General features: G+C 39.5%; 1 protein-coding gene across 1 annotated transcript in view; it reads left to right on the forward strand.

Annotated features, from left to right (window-relative positions):
- The window catches only part of SLC2A2 (solute carrier family 2 member 2), a 176,598-nt gene that overhangs the window by 110,526 nt on the left and 44,068 nt on the right, over window positions 1-22,004 (forward strand). Inside the window, exons 7-8 of the mRNA XM_086944415.1 lie at window positions 4,239-4,426; window positions 20,519-20,623. Of these exons, the coding sequence (XP_086800541.1) occupies window positions 4,239-4,426; window positions 20,519-20,623 (293 nt within the window). The remainder of the gene's footprint in view (window positions 1-4,238; window positions 4,427-20,518; window positions 20,624-22,004) is intronic.

Here is a 22,004-nt window from a genome sequence, read left to right on the forward strand (position 1 = left end):
TGTGAATATGCATCGAAATGTCCAACTATTAACAAAAGTACCAGTATAGCAAAGTTCATTGTGTAAGATATTTTAGAGAAAATTCACACATTGAATTCTACAAAACGCCCTAGAAAGTACATCCCAGTACGTGGCTCTGTCCACTACATTATTGAGACAAGAGATACACAATTTTAATGTTTTGCATAAACATTTATGTCGTTAAATCATTTGTTAAATTATTGAATATGTTCAGGACTGGACGTTTTTCAAAAATGTTGTGTATGTTTTTTTATTGTGCGACTTAAGGATGATTATTTCCAGAGGCCACAATACACCACACACTGGCATATGTGGTAGGCAATTGCTTTTGAGTTCTTCTCAGGAGAAAATGGCCAAAGGCATATAAAACCTGCTTGACGAATGGAAACTTCAAAAGATTGGGGAGCACCAGAAATCAGGAATCCAAAAGTGGAATTCGTTTGGAGTGAAGAATCTGAATCAGCAGGAGGAGGAAGCAAGTAAGAAAGCAAAGAAATGCTCCCTCCAGCCAAATTGAAGCCCTGATAGAGCGGGAGAACAGTAAAAGGAAATTGCTTCAAACATCACATTACCGGAAACTTAATGGATTGGGAAAATCAGGTAGAAACCAAGGACAAGTAGAAAAAGAAAAGAAACAAGCATTGGTAATGCATCTGTTCAGCCTAGGTAATAAATAAACAGCTGTTTCATCAATCATCATCCGGGAAAAGGAAAGAGTTCCCTGACAGATAACACAAGAGTGGGGAGAATGTGGCACAGCGACCAGAGCTGCTGACTCGAGAGCTGGGAATTCCGGTTCAAGTCTCGGCGGCGCCTCGCAACATCCTGTGAGTCTATGAAAATATTTTAATCTTGCAGGGTTATAAATTGTTATATGAATACGCTGCAATAGTAAAAGGCTAAACTTTATGAAAGAAAGTTCCACCAAAGCAGGTGTAAACAGTAATTCGGCTGAGGGAAACTGATAAGAGAAGCAGACGAGGAACACGCTTTGGTAAATGCTGGAAAATATGCTACAGCCAATAGAAATGGAAGAAAGGTAAGTGGCATGCACAGGAACCAATGAGAAGCCAGGAAAAAGAGGAGGCGGGAATTAAGTCCATTTTAAGTTTATATGAAAAACTATCGATTTCCCAAGCGTTGTGCAGGCGAAAACTAAAAAGGACAAAAACTGAACTGGACCAGCTAAAAAAGGCAAATGAAAACCTTCAGTACAGGTGATTGCCATTTTGGAGCAAGGAGCAGCAGCCAGCCAGAAATCCAGAAGCAGCAGGGAACCCAACCTCAGGCGAGTAAGACTCACAAGAGTAGCTGTGGGCTTTTTGCAGCGTTTTCTAAGGTCCAGGAACAGCGGGGCAATGCAAGGTACAGCAGGGCCCAGGGCTTTAAGTGGGCCGGGTCTCAAGGGGTCTGAGCACCGGCAGTTTTTTTCTGGGGGCCTCGAAACGGGTCTCTATCGGGCTCTGTTTTGTGCCCTGACACAGGCAGCCCGTTTTTTTCCAGATTGCAGTGATCGCTGTTTGCTGTCACTGCAGTCCGGAAAAAAGTGCCAAGGCGCAAACAAAGCCTGATAGAGACCCGTTTCGAGACAGCAGGCACATGGATGTTCGCTGCTCACACTGCTCACTTCTCAGTAGTAGAGAAGTTACAGCATGACGTCATGCCAGGTGAGCGTTGTGGGGGAAGGGAAATCCTTTAAGAGTCATTTTCATTCTGGATTTCGCTTCTCTTTCTGAAGCTCAGGAGCAGCAACATTGTGGTAGGGTCACCAAGGATTTAATTGGAAGCTTTGTCAATATTATATACAAGTTATAGTTGCAGCTTATTTATCTTCTGCAAGTAATAACCATTGACAAAGCCAATGTTACTTACTTATTGTAGGTATGATGTTACTTGTATCAAATATCTGGATGCAATGACGGAAACAGCAAATTACAAGTCGGGCGGCACACTATGCTAAGCACAGATTTTTTGCGTAAGTGATTTAAAGCCACGCCCCTAATTACACTGGCCCCGCCCTTTTGAGAGACCCCCCAGTTTTTTCATCCCACTTAAAGCCCTGGCGGGGCCTTTGGTGTTCCGAAGACAGAGACGCCATCATTGCTACTGAATAACTGTCAAAAGGGATACTGAAGAATGTAATGTGTTAGTTTGTTCATGTGTTATGTTTTATATGAACTAAAAATAAACTTATTTTATAAATAAAAGTTTAGAATTGTAAACGCATGGTACCTGTATGCCTGGCTAGAAAGGACTCGATGGAACAGTGTGATCTGGATATATTTTCTATTGCAGCAATGGCTAGTGCAGTGTTAAAAAACCTAAGTGTTCACAAAAATGACTTTTACAGATGGTAAATGGCTTAACTACACACAAAAAAATGCATGTTTGGAATGTAATTGCCTGTCACACTGTGTGCTTTTGTTATACAGTAAGAGACGATACTTACAGTTCAGTGGCTTTTGTTTAGGGCAGCAAAAAATAGGCACGCATCTGCCATCTGCTTAGCGAGTGATGTATTATTTCAGCAAAAAGGGAAACATAATTGTTGGATGAGATATACAAACAAGGGGCACACAAAAGCAGCTAAGTCGAGCTATCTTGACTCATTAATTTCCTGCTTTATCACACTTTTTTCATGTGTACACTTAACTTACACCTAGAACATCTTGCATGCTTAGTTTAGTCCTGATTTATATGCAATGAAACATGCATAGATGCATACTGTGCAGGGCATAGTTTACCCTCTGATGCATAGATTGAGCATCTGTAGTTTTCAAAGTAAGTTACATAGTTGGGGTTCTGACGGGTGTGCCAGAGGATTGGTCGGGAAATGCTGTGTACCCACTGAGATTCAAATAAACATATATTCACAAATGTGTGTCAATAGTCTTCCACAACACTTTGAGCACATCTAGGTTCCACATAGAAAAGTGCACTATTTACCATAGTTTTCAGAGGGAGTGTGTTGAAAGAAGCATCATGCTAGTGGACAATTGTCTATTGTTTACAAGCTATTGGATCAATTGGAAGAAACATGGACGTCAATTAAGAGCAGAATGCTGCTACCCCTGGCTTGTGCTTTAAAACTCCTTGCAGTGCCCTTGATCTCCCTGGCATCAAAGTTGTTGATGGTAGAAGCAAGAACAAAGAGCAAACAGAGCATTATGTGACTAGTTTAGTGTCCCCAGTTCCCACTCTTTCCTCTTAACCTTGTCCCTCAGCAGCTAATGAGAGTCTTTTTAGAGGCTGAGGGTAAGTGAATGGAGCAGCTCTGTGAGGCCCTTGAGGGAGAAAGAATGCATGACTTCACTTTTCTACTCCTGCCATTTTCATGAGTCGATGTCCATCAAGTGAAAAACAAAATGGAAAGAAAAATCAGGAATTTCTCAAATGTTCTCACCCAATGCAAATGTATTCCACTAGATGAAGTTTATTTCCAAAAGCATTTATGAGAATGGGAAGTAGTACTGCCGGAGTACTTTTTACATACTTTTACCTGCCTTTGTAAATTGATCACAAAATGCCCAATTCTCTAGTTGTAGGAGCTTAGACAGGTCACAGTGCTTTTATTTGCACTTATTGTATATAATGATTTCTTGAATATTCCCTTTACATTCACATTTTACATGTTTAGGGCTAATCCACAATGGCATGTAAGACTGTGTAAAAGTGTTCTGTGCGAGGCCTTCATTACATACTCCAAAATGCCTTTGCAAATAGGCCCCATCATGTAGGGTATGAATGTGTAGAGTCAAGAAAATAGGGGTAAAGAAGCTTTGTTCATGATCAGCATTCCCTTATGCCTAGCAATATCAAAAGTTGAAACTTTTCAGTGCATACAGCTGAAACATTTACAAATTACCCATATAATTTGAAATCACAACCAGTAATAAGAGTAATTTACACATATCTTATTTTATGACTATTTAGCAAATTGTGCCCTGAGCCTTGTTCAGCCATCCTATCCCATTTGGGGAGGTGCCTTTATTGACTTCTTTTTTGCGCACTAAGTTTTATTTTCATTAAAAAAATTATCTGTGGTGATACATTTTGCAAGTATCAGTTAGCCCAAGACTTGGCTTCTTTTCTCCCAATTGGACATTTGCGCTTTGTGTTTGTTTTTAATTAGTTTTTTTTTTAAATGGGAATCATTGAAATTGACCATTTATGAAATAATTTGTATGGCTAAGAACATGCAATTCATTTTATTCCAGATCTGAAAAAGATCAGAGGACAGTATGACCCTACACGGGAAATAGCTGAGATGAAGAAAGAGAAGGATGAAGCTGCTACAGAAAAGAAAGTCTCAATCATCCAGCTTTTTAAATCCCCCAGTTACCGACAGCCACTCCTTGTGTCCTTGATGCTCCACATGTCGCAGCAGTTTTCTGGAGTTAACGCGGTGAGTGGATATAAACAACTGTCACGAATAAATGTGCGTTTAGCACAGGCTTCAACCGAATAGCTCATGAGCCACTGGTTGCTCTCCACATACCTACCTGTGAGTAGTTCTCCTGTGTGTGGTCCAGCTTACTAAACTAGACGCTTTAATTTGATTGAATTTTTATATGTATACCAAAATTGAGAGTGTGTGTTTGAGATGAAAATGTGTGAACATTCAGAACTTAGCTGATATTTTGAGAAAAATGGCTAAATTTTCATATATTTTAAGCGATTTGAGTTATGAATAATGTGGCTTCGGGCAGACCAATTACTTCTATCATAAACCTGGTGCCAGAGGCATTGTAGCTATCACTGGTATGTGATATGTTGGTTGAAGCATTCAAAACTGAAAAAGCCTTTTTTACAATAGTGCTGGCCATCCTGCCTGATGTACTGAGATGATCACTCCTATTGATCTTTGATACTGTGGCCGCTAATGTAAGCTTGTCTGGTGTGGTCACTAATACAACGCTAATAATAGTAGTAGCTTGGGATGATTTTCATTGACTTTCATTGAAATATAAGTAGCTCTTGTTACAGAAAAGGTTGGAGAACCCTGCTTTACCAGAATTCCAAAAACAAGCATTGGCACAGACAATACTTCATGCGTTGGTCGCCTATCTCTTGGCTTTGCCAATGCCTATTTTGGTTGTGATTTTTTGTTTGTTTATGCAGGAAATCTTTGTATGAAAACAAGATCTATCTAAAAAACATATTTATATTTTTTATGTCAAGCACACATTGCACCAATATACCTTGACACTGAAGTCTATTACTTACTGTGTGGATGTCCATAGTGAGAAGAGCAGAATGCCTTCACTCGCAGTCCGGTCAGCCAATGACTGAAGTGTTGGGTGGACAAAAATATTAATGATACAACAGCAGACCAATGGATGAAGAGGGCTGACTGAAAGCTTCTGTAGGTAAGTATGTGTAGCAGGGCACAAGTCGGGGGTACATGTGGGTGGACGGCGTCCGACCACTATTTTTACAGGGTGGATGCCATCCACCTTGCCAATAAGTTGGGCCCCACTGAAAAATATGCTGAATTCGTCCCGATGTAATTTGCAAACACCGGGACACATTCAGCAGCGCCTCCACGTTGTTGTCTGCTTTTGATCCGCAACAACCTGCAGGCAAGGATGGGGCTTTTTTTTAGTTCAGACTCCTGCTGGACCCATAACAAAGGCCCATGGTGAAGGGGTCATCAGGCCTCGTTTTGTTCGAGTCTCCTGGCTGGCAGCAGTCAGGAGCCACACACCTAGATGCAAATGTAGCAGAGGGGAATCAAAGGCATACACCTTGTTAGCACTTCACACATACTCAAGAGAGGCAGCTTTTCACTTTGTTCAGGCTCTCTTTAAGAGATATGCATGCCTGTTAGAATGTCAGATGTGTTGGTCTTTCCCAGTATTTACAAAAAATAAATAGAATGTATATAGTGCTTACTACCCCTGAGGAGGCGTTGAAATCATCACTATTTTTCTTGTAAAGCAATGTGGGTAGAGGAAGTTTACGCTGACAAAAGGCAACATTGTTTTGTGTGTGGCTTACAAAAGTGTGAATCTTCTGCCTTAATTAGGAGGGTTTCCCTGTATACTCAAAATGTGCTCTAATGTACTAATGATAGACCTGCTACATATATATGTCAGGGCTTAAGATCTGATGTCACTTCTTATGATGCCACTTCCTGTGATGTCACGCGCCGTGATGTCACACGCCGTGATGTCATGCGCTGCAATGTCACTGTGATGTATCACGCCTTAATGCCACTTGCCTTCTGATTAACTAGGTCAGTCCCCCCACTTCTTTGTTTAGGACTTGTGCCCTGATGTGTAGTGTATATTACCTACTGGCGGTCGCCAGTAGGTAGTTATAGTTAGTACCTAGTTTCCATAGGAAATCCACAACATTCTATTTGGAATAACTTTAGCGCCAGTGGGCGAATCTTCGTGAAGTTCTCCAAGAAAATGGCCTGCTCTGTTCCGCTCCTTCCCTTAAAGTTTGGGGGTGATTCGTCAAGCGGGGGCAAAGAAACGTGTTTTTCCAATGCAATTTTTCATAGGGACCTTTAGCCAGGGCTACAGCCCGAACGGCTGAACAGAATTACACGGAAATTGGCAGAGAGGTAGAGTTCTGTTCGCAGAGTGTGCTTTTTGTTAAATGGTGTAAATCTGTTCAGTAGTTTCTGAGAAAATTGCAAGTAAAATCATAACAATATCTAGAGACGGAGTTCAGCACGCGTACTGAAATCGGTTCAATTACGAGCGCGAGCTGCATGCTGATTGACTGTGAACTGTCTGTCAACACTCGAAACCAGGAAGTGTTGGCGGCCATCTTGTGCCTCGCTAGAACCGAGTCACAAGAAAACAGTAAAACAAAGTTGAGAAATAAGGGAAGGGGGTAGGGTAGAGATATTTTGACCCTCTAGGCTTGCTCAGGGGGCCGTACATGGATGTTTAGGCTCTATTTATTTTAATTTTTTTTTAAAGAAAAATCGCAGCGTACGCGTATGGAAATACGTACAATTATGAGCAGGAGCTGCATGCTGATTGGCTGTTAATACTCCAAACCAGGAAGTGTTGGCAGCATGTTGTTTGTCGGGAGAGCAGAGTCAGAAGAAAACAGTAAAACAAAGTTGAGAAATAAGGAAACGGGGCAGGGTAGAAACCTTCTGAGCCTATAGTCTTGGTCAGGGGGTGGTACATGGATCTTTAGGCTCAATTTGTATTTTTTTAAAAATAAAAAATGGCGGGGTACTCGTGCAGTAGTGTACGCGGTGGAAAAGTTGAAAAAAAAGTAGAAGTCCGTTTTATTCATTAGGTCCCGGGGGGAAATTACGGGGGCAATTTTTCTGCATAATGGGGGCTTGTAAGGTGCCCCGAGCACTGGGGAACGGAACTCCTCTGGTTTTATTTTGAAGTATGCGGGGGGGGTTACGGTCGCACTCCCCGCAGTCTCGGTGAGCGGCACCCCTCGGGTCTTTTAAAAAGAACAAATATGTTTTGAGGTCTCTCTCTCCCCGTACACGTCGCAGGGGAACACCACATTTCTGGGGAAGTGATATGTAAAATGGCCTTCCAGCTCCAGCTACCTGCATTGTGTGGAGTTTTTTATTAATGTTGGGAGGGTGGGCTGATAATACGTCCTTGTAAATTCCCATAGAAGCTTATGTTCTGGTGTTAACATGGGCTTCTATGGGAAAAAACAAGGCCGTATTATCAAGCTCATTATCGCCGTTTTATCGGCAGTTTCCTGCCAATAAAACTGCGATAATTTTAATACTGGTCCTTGATAATATGCACCTAAGTATACTGCTAAAAAAAGAGCAATGGGCCATATTATCAACAAAAGGCAATACATTATCGTTGCTTTTATTGGCAGGAAACTGCCGATAAAGCGGCGATAATGGGCTTGACAATATGCCCTTGTGAATAACCATAGCAGCCCAGGTTAACATCAGAACTTGATCCGCTATGGGAATTTACAAGGGCCTATGTTTTTTTATTAATGTTGGGAGGGTGGGCTTGAATATACGTTCTTGTTAATTGCCATAGAAGCCTATATTCTGGTGTGAACATGGGCTTCTATGGGAAATAACAAGGCCGTATTATCATGGTCATTATCGCCGTTTTATCTGCAGTTTCTTGCCAATAAAACGGCGATAATTGTAACACCAGTCCTTGATAATGTGCACCTAAGTTTACTGGTCAAAAAAAGAGCAATGAGCCATATTATCAACAAAAGGCGACACATTATTGCCGCTTTTATCGGCAGGAAACTGCTGATAAAGCGGCGATAATGGGCTTGACAATATGCCCTTGTGAATAACCATAGGAGCTCAGGTTAACACCAGAACCTGGGGTGCTATGGGAAGTTACAAGGGCCTATTATCAAGCCAAATATCGCCGCTTTATCAGCAGTTTCCTGACGATAAAAGCAGCGATAATGTATCGTCTTTTGTTGATGATATGCTCGTTCATTTCTATGATAGTCTGTAAAGGTTTCCTTTTTTGTTGGTGTAGCAGTTGTACTCTCTTCGCATGCTCAGCGTCGTTTTGAAGCCCACGTTTTCTTTTTCTTCATGTTCAACAAGCAAACCTTTCTTTATATCAGTTAGTAAATCTGTGACTTTCTTTTTCCGGTTCGCGTGTGTCATCCACTGCTGTACTTTTGTACAGTATTAATAGTCATATTCTATGGGAAATAACAAGGCCGTATTATGAAGCTCATTATCGCCGTTTTATCGGCAGTTTCCTGCCAATAAAACGGCGATAATTTTAACACCGGTCTTTGATAATATGCACCTAAGTTTACTGGTCAAAAGAAGAGCAATGAGCCATATTATCAACAAAAGAAGATACATTATCGTCGCTTTTATCGGAAGGAAACTGACGATAAAGCAGCGATAATGGGCTTGATAATATGCCCTTGTGAATAATCATAGGATCCGAGGTTAACACCAAAACCTGGGCTGCTATGGGAAGTTACAAGGGCCTATTATCAAGCACATTATCGCCGCTTTATCTGCAGTTTCCTGTCGATAAAATCTGCGATAATGTATCGCCTTTTGTTGATATATGCTCCTTCATTTCTATGATAGTATGAAAAGCTTTCCTTTTTTTTGGTGTAGCCGTTGTACTGTCTTTGCATGCTCAGCATCGTTTCGAAGCCCACGTTTTCTTTTTCTTCAAGTTTAACAAGCAAAACTTTCTTTATATCAGTTAGTAAATCTGTCGCTTTCTTTTCCCGGTTCGTGTGTCATCCGCTGCTATACATTTGTACAGTATTAATAGTCATATTTTTTATATATTTATTTGAAAGGTAGTGCTGAGGAGCCAACCTTTGATTACGTACTTCGTCCACCGCCACTTTAGTAGAACTCAGTAGTTTTCAAAGCTAGTCTTGACTATCTTACTATAGTATTTCAACATTATTTTTATTGTGGGCCGTCATACCGCTCCCCCACAAAATAAAAGAAGTATGTAGTTTTTTTTAATTAACTTTTATTAAACAATAAATATAAACAAAACTCAATTATAACTATATTAGAACTGGAAAAATAACTTAAACAATGTTATAAACAAATTGTGAAATGGATTCCAAAAGGTGTCCGATTGTTAATCTGCAAAAGAAAAAAGAAAATTAGAGTTTAGAATTATGTAGATGTGAGTAAATGAGCTGAAGCATTACGGGGCATATTATCAAGGACTGTGTTACTAACGCCCGTTATGCCAAATTATTTTGAATGCATTCCTATGAAGGATTTGTAGATCTAGGCCTCTGTGCTTACCGTTATAAAAACCTTGCAGCCAAACACATTAGAAAGTATACTTCGCAACTTAAGTTCAACAATTCTTCTACACGTCCAAGCCGACAGCAGTGTCTAAGTTTAAGAGAGAAGGAGAAATGATGTCACAGAGAGTGAGAGAGAGAGAAAACATTAAAACTCTGGGCCATAATATCAAGCCTGGGCGACAAAACTATCGCCACTTTATCAGCAGGAAAGTGTTGCTAAAGTGGCGATAATGGGTTTGATAATATGCTCTATGGAATTCCAATCGAAGCTCATGTTAGATGTCCTTCACATCTAACATGAGATTCGATTGGAATTCTATAGAGCATATTATCAAACCTATTATGGCCACTTTAGCTGCAGTTTGGTACCGATAAAGTGGCAATAATTTTGTTTCCAAGGTTTGATAATATGGTCGTCTCTCCTTTCATAAGTAAAAGTTACACCACAGTTTTACGAGTGCAGTGTACCTGGTACTTTTTTTTTGTTATAGTGCCGCATTTAAGTGGTGTCAATATGGAAGTGCCTACTGCGTTACTAACGCCCGTTATGCCGAATTATTCCTAATGCATTCCTATGAAGGATTTGTATATCTAGGCCTCTGTGCTTACCGTTGTATAGACCTTGCGGCCAAACACTTCAGGCAATTGGATTAGCAACTTAATTTCAACAATTCTTCTACATGCTTAAGCAGACAGCAGTGTCTAAGTTTAAGAGGGAAAGAGAATGATGTTACAGAGAGTGAGAGAGAGAGAAAACAACATTAAAACTGTGTCTCTTAGTCTGGAGTTGAGATTTTTTCCTTGCATCACTTTAACCATGTTAAAAGTGACTCTAAAGTGGCGTAATAAGGTTGTAGATCTGTTTGTCAGACTGTTGTAACCTATCTGTTGTCACTGCTCAGAGGTAATTATAGAATTTAAACAGAAGCTACTGTACAGTATGCTCTCTGGGCCATAATATCAAGCCTGGGCGACAAAATTATGGCCACTTTATCGGCAGGAGAGTGTCGCTAAATTGGCGATAATGGGTTTGATAATATGCTCTATGGAATTCCAATCGAAGGTCATGTCTGAGGTACTTCACATCTAACATGAGCTTCGATTGGAATTCTATAGAGCATATTTTCAAACCCCTTATCACCACTTTCCTGCCGATGAAGTGGTGATAATTTTGTTTCCCAGGCTTGATAATATGGCCCTCTCTCGTTTCACAAATAAAGCTAACACTACAGTTTTACGAGTGCAGGGTACCTGGTATATTTCAGTTGTTATAGTGCCGCGTTCAAGTGGTGTCTATATGGAAGTGCCTACTGCGTTACTGACGCCCGTTATGGCGACTTATTTCTAAGGCATTCCTGTGAATACTTTGTAGATCTAGGCTGCTGTGCTTACCTTGTATAAAGAGTGTGGTCACCGGAGTTCACCACTCCACTTGAACTCTGCTTCTATACGTCAAAGTATATTCAATAAGTTCCAGATAATTCTATTGCTGTTGCTCGATAGGCTGTAGTTGCTTCTGAACGATGTTTGCTGAAGGAAACAAAAGGACATTTTGATTAGTCATTGTAAACGGAGTTGCGTAACTACTATCAAAAATGAATTTTAATGTGAGTTCTTAATTTTCCATAGTTAAGACTGTTGCAGCTCCAGCAAACAAAGGAAGATCAATAAGTTAATAGAGGCCTGGGACGGCCTTGTGACGCAGAAAAAAAAGTACTATCAAGGATGCACAATTAATAATAATAGAGGCCTAAGCACGTGGCTTAGTACAGAAATACGACACAGAAATGTATGCTCGCACAATTTTTAAGATTAGAGGTGTGTAGGACCTCGTGACTTATAATGAAATATTTCAATTATGTAAGTACAATTTAAAACCATTGAGGGGTAGGAAAGCCATATGAAGGATAAAAAAATAGTATTATGCATATACAATTTACAGGGGAGGCTGATGTTGTGACTTCTTCTCTTACCTTTGTTTTTGTCGTCTTTTGTCATGTCTTGAAAGGCTGTGGTTTTGCTGAGTCTGGAGTGTTTTACACAGTCTGTGTGTCATCGCAGCAGAGGCAGGCAAAAGAGAGCGTGCTCACGTCAGTGCCCGCATTATATGGGAACCGCGGGGGCTGACCAAACCAAGTCCAGGGCCGTCATTGGTAGCGTTTTCGCGGTCTGCAAGAATGATGGCTCTGGAGGACATCCCATTGGCTAATGTATTGGTTTCCAGGCTAAATGATAACAAGCATGCTTGGTGGTGGCATGTGTGTAGTGTGGGCGGGCGTGCACTGCGCATGTGCAAGTGTGAGTGTGTGCACCAACAATTAACAACAGAGAGAGATGGGGGCGGTGTTATCATGTGCACAGAGGCAGGCCCAGAATCGGATCTGCAATGAGTCAGCACTTCTAATCATTCTCCTTAGCGCGCCCTGAACTCTGATTTGTCACTGAGAGGGTATACCATAGTTTGTACTGCTTATCATACTCAGCGTGTACCCGCGCATACAGTACGAATATGCTTTGACGTTACGCGTCGCATTAAAGCTTCGGTGTGACGTCATGTACGGTGTTCTGTATGCGAAAGGGGGCAATGTTTCTACTTGGTTTAAAACATGTATGTATTTAATGAACATACTAAGGGCATACATTTGGGATAACTATGATTTTTTTTTAATACTTGTAATAATCATATATTACTTTTAAAAAGAATTACACAAATCGCGGTAGAACATCATGCGTACTCGTATTGAAAGAGTTGCGCAAGCGCATCATAAGCGTACGCAAAGCCATGTGACTTAAAAAGTAGCGATTTGATTGGTTCATAACTTTTCCTATTGCGACTGTTGAAAGTTCCATCCCATTATAAATATTCGACTTTGACTTTCTAAGAAGAAGCATTTGTTCTGAGAATCTTCTCAAATAGAAGGAAGATCACAATAATAAGAGCAATAGAGTCATATTCCAGCAGTTCTTCAGAGGGAGATTTCATTCCTGAAGAACCTCCAAAGAAGAGGAAAGAAGCTCTAATTTGGAAGCTTTTCACTTTTCCAGAAGGTCAAAAAAAGGTTAATGCTCCAAAGGTAACTTGTAAAATTTGCGAAACAACTCTTTCAAGGGGTGATCCATGTCATGAGTGATGTCACTGACCATATCATGAGTGATGTAATATGTGACGTCATCAGCAGTGCATTGCGGGCGCGCAAGTTATGGTTAGCTGAGCTAACTATAACGGAGGAATTTCAAAGGTTTTGTATGAGAGAAATGTTCAGCTAACTATAACGTTTGAAACCTATGGTTTTTTCAATGCATTTGCATGGTTTTTTAAATGCTAATTCCTAACTATAACATGTGTGAAACCTATGGTTTTTTCAGTGAATATAAATATATGTATATATTTAATCAAAACATAGGTCTTGGCTAACAGTTCAACCAAAAATGTGCATTCTGGTTTGACAAACCTTCATAGTAAAAAAATAAGGAAATGGCCTAATAATACCACGACTATCTCCATGATTCAGTGATACTATTTCTGATCTAGAATTCAAGACGCTAGAAGGACACTGTGGGATTTTCTTTTTGTATAAAACATACTAAAACCATCATTCTTATCATTGCAGTAAAACCGTTAACACATTTTTGTCAACAAATTCGCTGATCAAACCGTGTAGACGAAAGCAGCTGAATGTAAAGCTTATACATGCTGTGTTACTGCATGCCAAGATAGCACAAACAAAAAACCACAGCCGCTTAAACTACACGGATTCATCAATTTCAGAAATACTGAAATCTTGCAATGTGTTTTTGTTCGTCAGCAGGGTTTTTTATTGCTGTTCTACAATACAGTATCAGTATTGGCCAATGCAGGGTGTTGTCGTGTACTGTGCATGCGTTGACCGTAATGATAAAGGTAGAGCAAATTACATCACATGTTGGGCACTGTTGGGCATAGTCGCACACTTTATTTCCGATAAACTACCCTGACAATTATAGACTTTGGTATGTTCATGTTATGAATATGATTATATATCTAACAGACACAAATATCCAGTCAGTAGAACCAACGAAAGCTCAATGCGCTCTTTCTTATAAGGACCAGGGGTAACTCAAATAACATACACTTTAAAGCTGTTTGTGGTGGATGCAAGGTGCAATGCTTAAAGAGCAATTTCAATCTTTAAGAGCCACACAAGATTTTAACTCATTTTTGGGACAAAGGCTGGTTATAGTATTTTGAATACATTCAGGGGCTCTGATTAAAAACATTGTACCAGTGATGGAGACATTTGGCACTGGTGAACAGGCATTTTGCATGGGCATTTCCGAAGAACAACACATTTAAAAATACATTTGAGCTGATCTGTTGTGGCAAAAATGACATTTGCACTGATAGAAAAAAAAATGTTGGTCTAGTTGGTTAGTGCAAATTTTTTTGTCAAATTTTCTGGTGACCTTCAGAAACTTGCCATTTTTTGTGGTGTAATGCATGCAATCCATTGGAAGTCCTTGAACTTTGCTCCACTGATGAGGGGAGCTGAGTTGTATGATGAATGAACACATAAAAGAATAAGTATATTTTATCGATTATGTGCTCAGAAATGTTTTTTTTATATTCAGAAAATAATTTCAACTAGGGCTATCACCAATAAATCTGTATGTAACAAACATAGGCCCAGATGCATGAAGCTAAAAACCGCTCGCAAAGGGCGACCAGTATTTTTGCATTTGGGATGCATCATTTATTAAACTTATAATGTATCCCAATGAACCTACAATGAAAATAGCTTTTTAGTGCCTTTTCACCGTAAGAACATATATAACATTAAAGTTTTACATGTCCGACTTTTACATTCCATCCACCTGTCTCATAGCTAATAAATCCCACTAAGTGGTGACTTATTCATATTTAAAAAATAAGGTTAATGCCTCTCAAAGTGAGGTTATTTTCACAGGTCTAATTTGCAGTTTAAAACTGCACAGCCAGGCAACAATGGTTGATTTAGAGTCATGCTTTTTAGTGCCAGTGTAGTGGATGGCTTACTGAGTGCTGCATTCCCCAAGTAGCATTTAATTTACCACCAGTTAACAAGGATAACGCGCACAAAGTTCTGTAGCTTTCAAAAATAGGTTTCAGCAAAAAGGCAAAGGAATCCAGGGTGACCCTGCAGAAATAGCAAATTTCTAAACATTTTTAGGTAACATTTGGTATATGTTACCTATATGAGATCCATTGATAAAGGTTGTCTAAATTTTACACCAGTTTCTGGCATATTATAAATTGGCCTTCTAGTTTTACTCTACCTTTTTCTTTTCTTAGTGGTAATTATTCATATTTATTTTTTCCAGGTGAAAAAATTTAGTTAATGCTATTATAGTTCCACATTTATTTAACTAAAAAATATTCACTTTCATTGTGATGTGTTTATAGCTTTAGAGCACTATGTGGCTACATATAGTAAAACATCACACTCTTTTACAAATATCATGTTTGTAATACTAGCACATGTACGCATCTTCAGTATTTTAAACCTCATAAGGACATTCTTATAACTCCCTATGAATTCAGTATGTACATCTATAAGGAGTGCATGAATTGTAAGTATGGAGAGACACCCAAAAGAAGATTTCCTTTCTGTGTTTTTCTTTTTTTAAACAAATACAGATACGAAAACTCATATTTTTTCTGTATTTGAGTGTAAACATTTATAAGAATGAAAAAGCAGATGTACAATTTGTTTGTGCAACTCAGTGTAACTAGTAAATTTGAAGTGCAAGGTGGAATACTAACTGAAAAGCTATATCTATTGGAAGGACTGCTGTTGCTGTCATCCCCTGCAAAGGCACTCCTAAAGGCTCCTTTTCCCGACACACAGCCTTGTGCTGTCTAGCTTAGGATTTGTCCTGGAAGCATAACATTCCCCTACTAATTTCTTATGTCTAGGCAAACATAGAGGGATCGCTTTGATATGGATTCTTCTAGTGGATTTGTAAACAGCAACACACATGTTCTGTGTGTTTTTGTTTTTAGATAAAAAAACATGTCTAGTTGTTGTTTTAAGCTCACAACCTGGTCAGTCTATCTTAGCAGAACTTAAGCTTATGGTGCAAGGGTTTCTGCATTGGTGCTAGGCAGCTAAATGAAGCACAAGTGCAGGGGGAAACGCAGAGCGGCACCATATTTTAGTAAGCCGTGGGTTGAACTGAATCTTCAGTCTCCACTATCCTGTGAACAATTGAGACTTGGAATTGAATACTTACTCACCGCGCTTCCCATGCGGGAATTGATGGCACTACTTATTGGAACCCTGGTGTGCCTCACCACACCCCATTCAAGTCTCACATCCTGAGGAAGATCCGCGTGGCTGAGGTTGAGGTTTCCCTCGTGTGCAGTTAAGTCGGATCGAAGCGTTGACGCCATCCCCCACCTAACGTGGACCATTCGGTTCCCTATTACCCCCTTCCAGTTCAAGGAGATATATCCCTTGGACTTTTTGAGAATTATGTGAACCAAAGTTCTTTATATTGTGTTTGGCCAGGTTACTAAGACTGTTTATTTGTTACCAGTCCCATGTAGAGTTATGTAATTTATATGCCCCATCGATTTACTTTGGGAATTCTTTCTCCCCTTTTGAATTTTCTAACACAATTGAGCATCCTATCTGCACGTTCCCTTGGAGCAACCCTTTCTTCTTCTTCCTTCTGACCCTACCGGGTTTCTGAACCAATTTTATCGAACAAAATAAATACATATTAGTTTGAAGTAATTGTCTGTTGCACATCATACATTCTCAAATGATGAAGGTTTTATGTAACCGTGAGCTGAATACTATAAGCTCAAAATTGTTTAGTGACTAATGTTTAAAAAGTACCACCCAGACTGTCGACAATGAAGCCTAGCGCAGACCACCCATGCAGTGTGTCAACTGGCAAGTAAGATACCCCGTAGAGAGACAGCAGCCCAAGTCCAGAGATAAGTAATTTTTCACCAGAGGGACCGGGGGACACCTGTGTCAAGATAACTGCCACTACACCACTTGTATCTCCATTTTATTGATATGATGAATAGATGCTATAATTTAAGTTTCCCTCATTTGGAATGGCCGGGTCTAATATTGAGTACAAGGAGACCAGTTTCCTAATGCGAAGCATTAAAATCGAGTACTCTGTGTAGGATGCATTTGTCTTCACAGCCTACAAAACACTTGAATGGGAGGAGAAGGGGCTTTGCCATCATACTGTGTTACACTTTTAAACGTGCTTATGATCTCCCACAGTGCAGGATGCTGTTCTCTGTGTGGGGCACATTGTACTCCATAGCCCACAATACACTTGCTCAGGAGGAGAAGAGGCTTTGCTACCATGCTGCATTGCACTGCTAAAAATGCTTAACATGTCCTGTGCAGCAGGATGCTGATCTCTGTGTAGGGCTCATTGGACTCCATAGCCTACAATACATTTGACCTGGAGGAGAAGGGACTTTGCCATCATGTAGCGTCACACTTTTATAAGTGATTGAGACCTCCTGCGGCGTGGGATGCACCTTGGCGCATGCCATGGCAAAGACTAGGTCAAGAGCTGGGCTTTGTGTGCTTGTCCAAGCCAGGAGAAGCCTGGCCTGGACTACTACACTTGGCGTGGTTGTCTACCTGCAAGGTGAAGGGTAAGAGCAAAATTTCCCTCCCGAATTCCAGCTCTGACAAAAATGGATCACAGACTGCCTGTAATAAAACCTCCTTTTGAATTCTCCTTACTTCTGCTGTGGGAGCTATTAATGAGGGAATTTCAATAGTGGAGGTGGACTTGGCGATAAATGCCCAGGATGAAACCCTTGAGTAAATAAATGAGGAAGCAAAAAGACAATTGTTGGATGGAATGCCAAATAGTGTTAAACACACACCCCCAATACAGAGAACTGTGCCTGAATCCATTGTTTATTAGCTTACTACCCCTGTTTGGACCTAACTATATGCAAAGCAGTCTTAACCCTGCTCCCCATGGGAACAGTCCAGCCAGAACTGCCAAGCTAGATCCTCCCTGAACCGGAAACAAGCATCCTAGGAACGGGTTAGAGGTATCACCCTCATCAGCCGGGATAGCTTGAATCCAATGGCATAGCAAACACTGGCCCCACGTCTGGGCATCCCCATTGCACTTTGAGTGTCAAATTATAAAAGTACTATTGATGGACAGAATGCTGACCAATGTCAAACACTCACCCCCAGTACAAAGATCTGGGCCTAAATCCAGTATTTTTTTGCTCACCATACATCCCAGTTTGGACCTAGCCATTTGGAAATCAGTCTTGCCCATGCACTCTATGGGATCAGGTCAGCCCAAACTCCCAAGCCAGGTCCTCCCTGAACCAGGAAATAGTTCCCATATTTAGAATTGGTTCCGCTATTACCTTGTGCTCTCTTTTATTATTTATAATAATGATTTTTAACAGAGTAATTTCTTCTATACTGGACTTTGCTACTAGACTCAGGAATAAATCTATTGTGGTGATTTTAAAGATTTCTGCGACAAAATGCGTTTCTATTGCTTCCTATGGCAGAGTCATCTGGGGATACACTAATGTTTCTCCCTCTCCGAATTGTGGAGAACCAATTTTTGAAGAGGTTGTTATCTCTCTCTAACACCTTAGTCTCCTTTATATATCTTGAAGAGTTGGGAGTTGGTTTTCTCACTGGCATCCTAAAAAGGCATCTCTTGCTGCAGTGGCTCTTACTTTGGCTTAAGCCTGAAGCCAAATTACATCACTTGTTAATAAAGGATTGTCTTGCTTTGGACGGATGAAATTGAATTCCGTGGTTTTCTTTTATCAAGAGATCTTTAATAGAATTAGGGTGACAAGATATTTTTGATAATAGAAACAAGATTGTGAAGGCAAAAAAGGTTTGGACAAAGAAAGTTTTGGGGGATTTATCTAGATCCACTAATGAAAAATTGGAGTTGCCCAAGCCATCTGTTAGATTTCATGTCCTGAACCTTATTTAAAACTAGGACTGTCTGTCCACTAACGGTTTTGTTGAATAGATTTAGACTTAATATGATTCTTCATTTGTTGGTGGTCTGAAAAATGTGGCTTAAGGATTGTTCCACAGAACCTTGGAATTGTGATCTGGTCTTGAAGCAGGACACTTTCACTTTATAATGTTTTGTTCTCTTTATGAGAACATACACAAAAGATATTATTCCATTGTTGAAAGAGAAGCACTTTACTCAGGTTAAATCCAGTCTGTTGCATTTACATTGGCTTTGAGATCAGCGTACATGTGTTTATGTAGTTTTTTTTTTTTTGCTAGTGCTGTTAAATTGAGAAACTTAAAAATCTGGTATTGTGAATTGAATATTTTACAATTTTTTTTCAGGTTTTTATGAATGTGGATTTATTTATGTGACTGATGTACTTATGTACTGTTTTATGGAAATAATTGACTTATATTTGGTATTTTATTAATTTTTGTATTTGTTTTGTTATGAAATGGCAGTGTCTTTTACGGGTTTACTAAAAAATAGAATAAAAGTTGACTGACCAAAGGCAGACATTCAAAAATAGTGGATCATGTAGTTCAGTCTTTTTGAGTCTTGAGGGGGATGCATTGGTTCTGGAACAATAAGGAGATAAAAGGTTGAAACATAGGCAATATGACCAGGGATACGCCCATTTGGAGGGGAGTGCTGGCAAATGGTTGTAATATTTAGCGACTGGAATTTAATAGCCACAGTTAATTACATAATGAAGGGTTCTAGCTGCACAGTTGAGTTAAAAAATTGTACAGATATGTTCTTAGTTGTTAGACAGGATGAAAAGGTGTGAGCACCGAGCCATCCAGTGTATTATTGCAGTTAAACAGTCAACGAGTTTGGTACAGAGGACAAGCACTAAGTAAGGAACCCAAAAGGTTTTTAGTGGTATTCATGCTCAGACCATACAAGAAGGTATGCTGTCTAGCTGGTTGCTACATATTGAGAAAAGAAGAGGACAAGTTTTGAGGTACCCTAACTGGTAGGAAAGAGATGAAGAGAGCTACGAGTGCGAAGGAAATTAGAAAAAGCATGTATGGAGGTAAAATAGTATATAGCTAGGAAAGGTTCAGCGCATCCTGGACAAGCCCACTGTGTCGAATGATTTAAACCAACATCATAATATAAATAGTAAATAAAGGTGGTGTTATCATGGACTATAGAATTAATCTAAAAGAACATGTTAGACAGGCGGGTCGGTATTTTATAGCACAAATATATTCTGAAGCATAAAATGGTGTGAAAAGCGTTATTCTAGTTATAGATCAAAATTATTCTAAACAACAATGCTCGAAGAAACATTCAATTATTTATCTTGAGATTAAATGAAATTAGAATAACTCTCATATTAGTACATACTTTTTCTTCTTCTCCTCTTTCCCTACCCTCTTAATGAGAGTTAGATAGTGTCCTTAGGATTTTATATTCTAGTGTATGGTTCAACCTTTTCATTGTGATTTTACAGCAGGATCTTTTTATGCATCTAACTGGGGCTTTTCCTTCGGTCACAACATTTAAAAAAATCTTTTTAGCTACTGTTTCAACTGTTTTATTGCTTGACAGTCACACTTTTATCATTACATTTTGAGATGTATCTAATTAATTATTGCCACATATCCTGTTTTGTATTTCTTTACAGTATGCATTTGCAATTTTAATGTCGTAATGACCAAAATAACGTTTTTGATTGATTGATACGTAATTTCTTGTGTTAATACTTTTATTTACTTTACAGATCTTTTACTATTCCACAAGTATTTTCCAAAAAGCTGGAATAGGTCAACCTGTTTATGCAACCATTGGAGTTGGGGTTGTCAACACAATTGCCACAGTAGTATCAGTAAGTAAACATTTTTTTCTTTAACAGCCATTAATTTTCTCGTTCAGCTGATTTTCTTTGGCTGTGTAAGATCAAAAATGATGGTGAGACAATTGTATAAATCTCATAGAGGTGTGCACTCTGAATATCGATGCAGGGATATCGATGGGGCACAATATTGAGCACAAAAGATAAAAAAACTAAATATCAGAAAACGTGAGTTTAGATATCATCAGGTATGCAAATTTAGATTTTTTTATACCTATTTCAACATATATGTACCTTGGCAATATATATCTTTAATGCATGTAGATATGGAGTTAGGAATAGTAAATCTATACTTCCCTATATGCACTTCCCTTTCAACATTTTGTAGCTCAATATTCTGTTCTCAATATTCTTGAACCACGTAATTAGGGGAGTGGGCATACATTTAGTAGTAAAACCCTAGTGGCAGCTAATAATATCACAGAGTTGGTGAGTACATTCAAATGGAATTTAAGATGCATATATATAAATACAAGTTTTTAGTACCACACGGTAAAGACCTCCATGATTACCCAAAGCTTCAAACAAAGTGCAAAATAGATCAGACTCATTTATACTGACCTATATGATACCTTTGATCACAGAACACGGACACTCTGGACTACTAAAAAGGCGCTCACTATTAAGATCCACTCCCAAGACCCTGTAAGTTATTACATTTGTGGAGATACCCTGAAGTTCCATGGAAACACCCTCACCTCACTGAGAAGGGCATGAGGTGCTGATCGCATGAATGCATTGTGTACTGTCTCCCTGATTGACTTTCCATGCTCACTTAAATGACCCATTGTGGGAAGGAGAGCAAATATACCCTTACCGAAAGGAGAAATTACAGATCTTACTGGTCCCTTGAATTCTGATGAGGCTTTACCTTTAGCATCAACACATGCGATAAATTTGAAGAATGAAGTACCTACAGGGAACCTCCACAGGGGCTAAGGTAAGTGGAAACCAACACAAGTCCACTTAAAGCATCCCAGAGTTTCTCTCAAAAGCTGATGTCACTAAGGCTGCTACAATGTTAAAAGCCTCAAAGGGTGAAGACAATCCTTTGTTGATATAAGTCCCTGGCTGTGGCAAGTAAGGGAGATATCACCTTACAATGAAAAATCTTGCCCTCCTTTTTCATCCAATAAAAAGGTGTTCAATTCAATGTTAAAATATGGCAGTAAAACTGGATTTAGTGCACAGAAATTACAGTAAAATCAGTCTACTTTCAAAGTGTAACACCTCTATGCAGGATTGTCCCTAGGGTGACCCCAAGCTGCTCAACTAACTCCACAAAGGCCAAATTTGAAACACAACTTTAGCTTTAGCTTTCTACATGTTATTAAGTCACTGGAAATAGACAAGG

Source organism: Lissotriton vulgaris, chromosome 11, assembly GCF_964263255.1.
Source record: "Lissotriton vulgaris chromosome 11, aLisVul1.2, whole genome shotgun sequence".
Lineage (NCBI taxonomy): Eukaryota > Metazoa > Chordata > Amphibia > Caudata > Salamandridae > Lissotriton > Lissotriton vulgaris.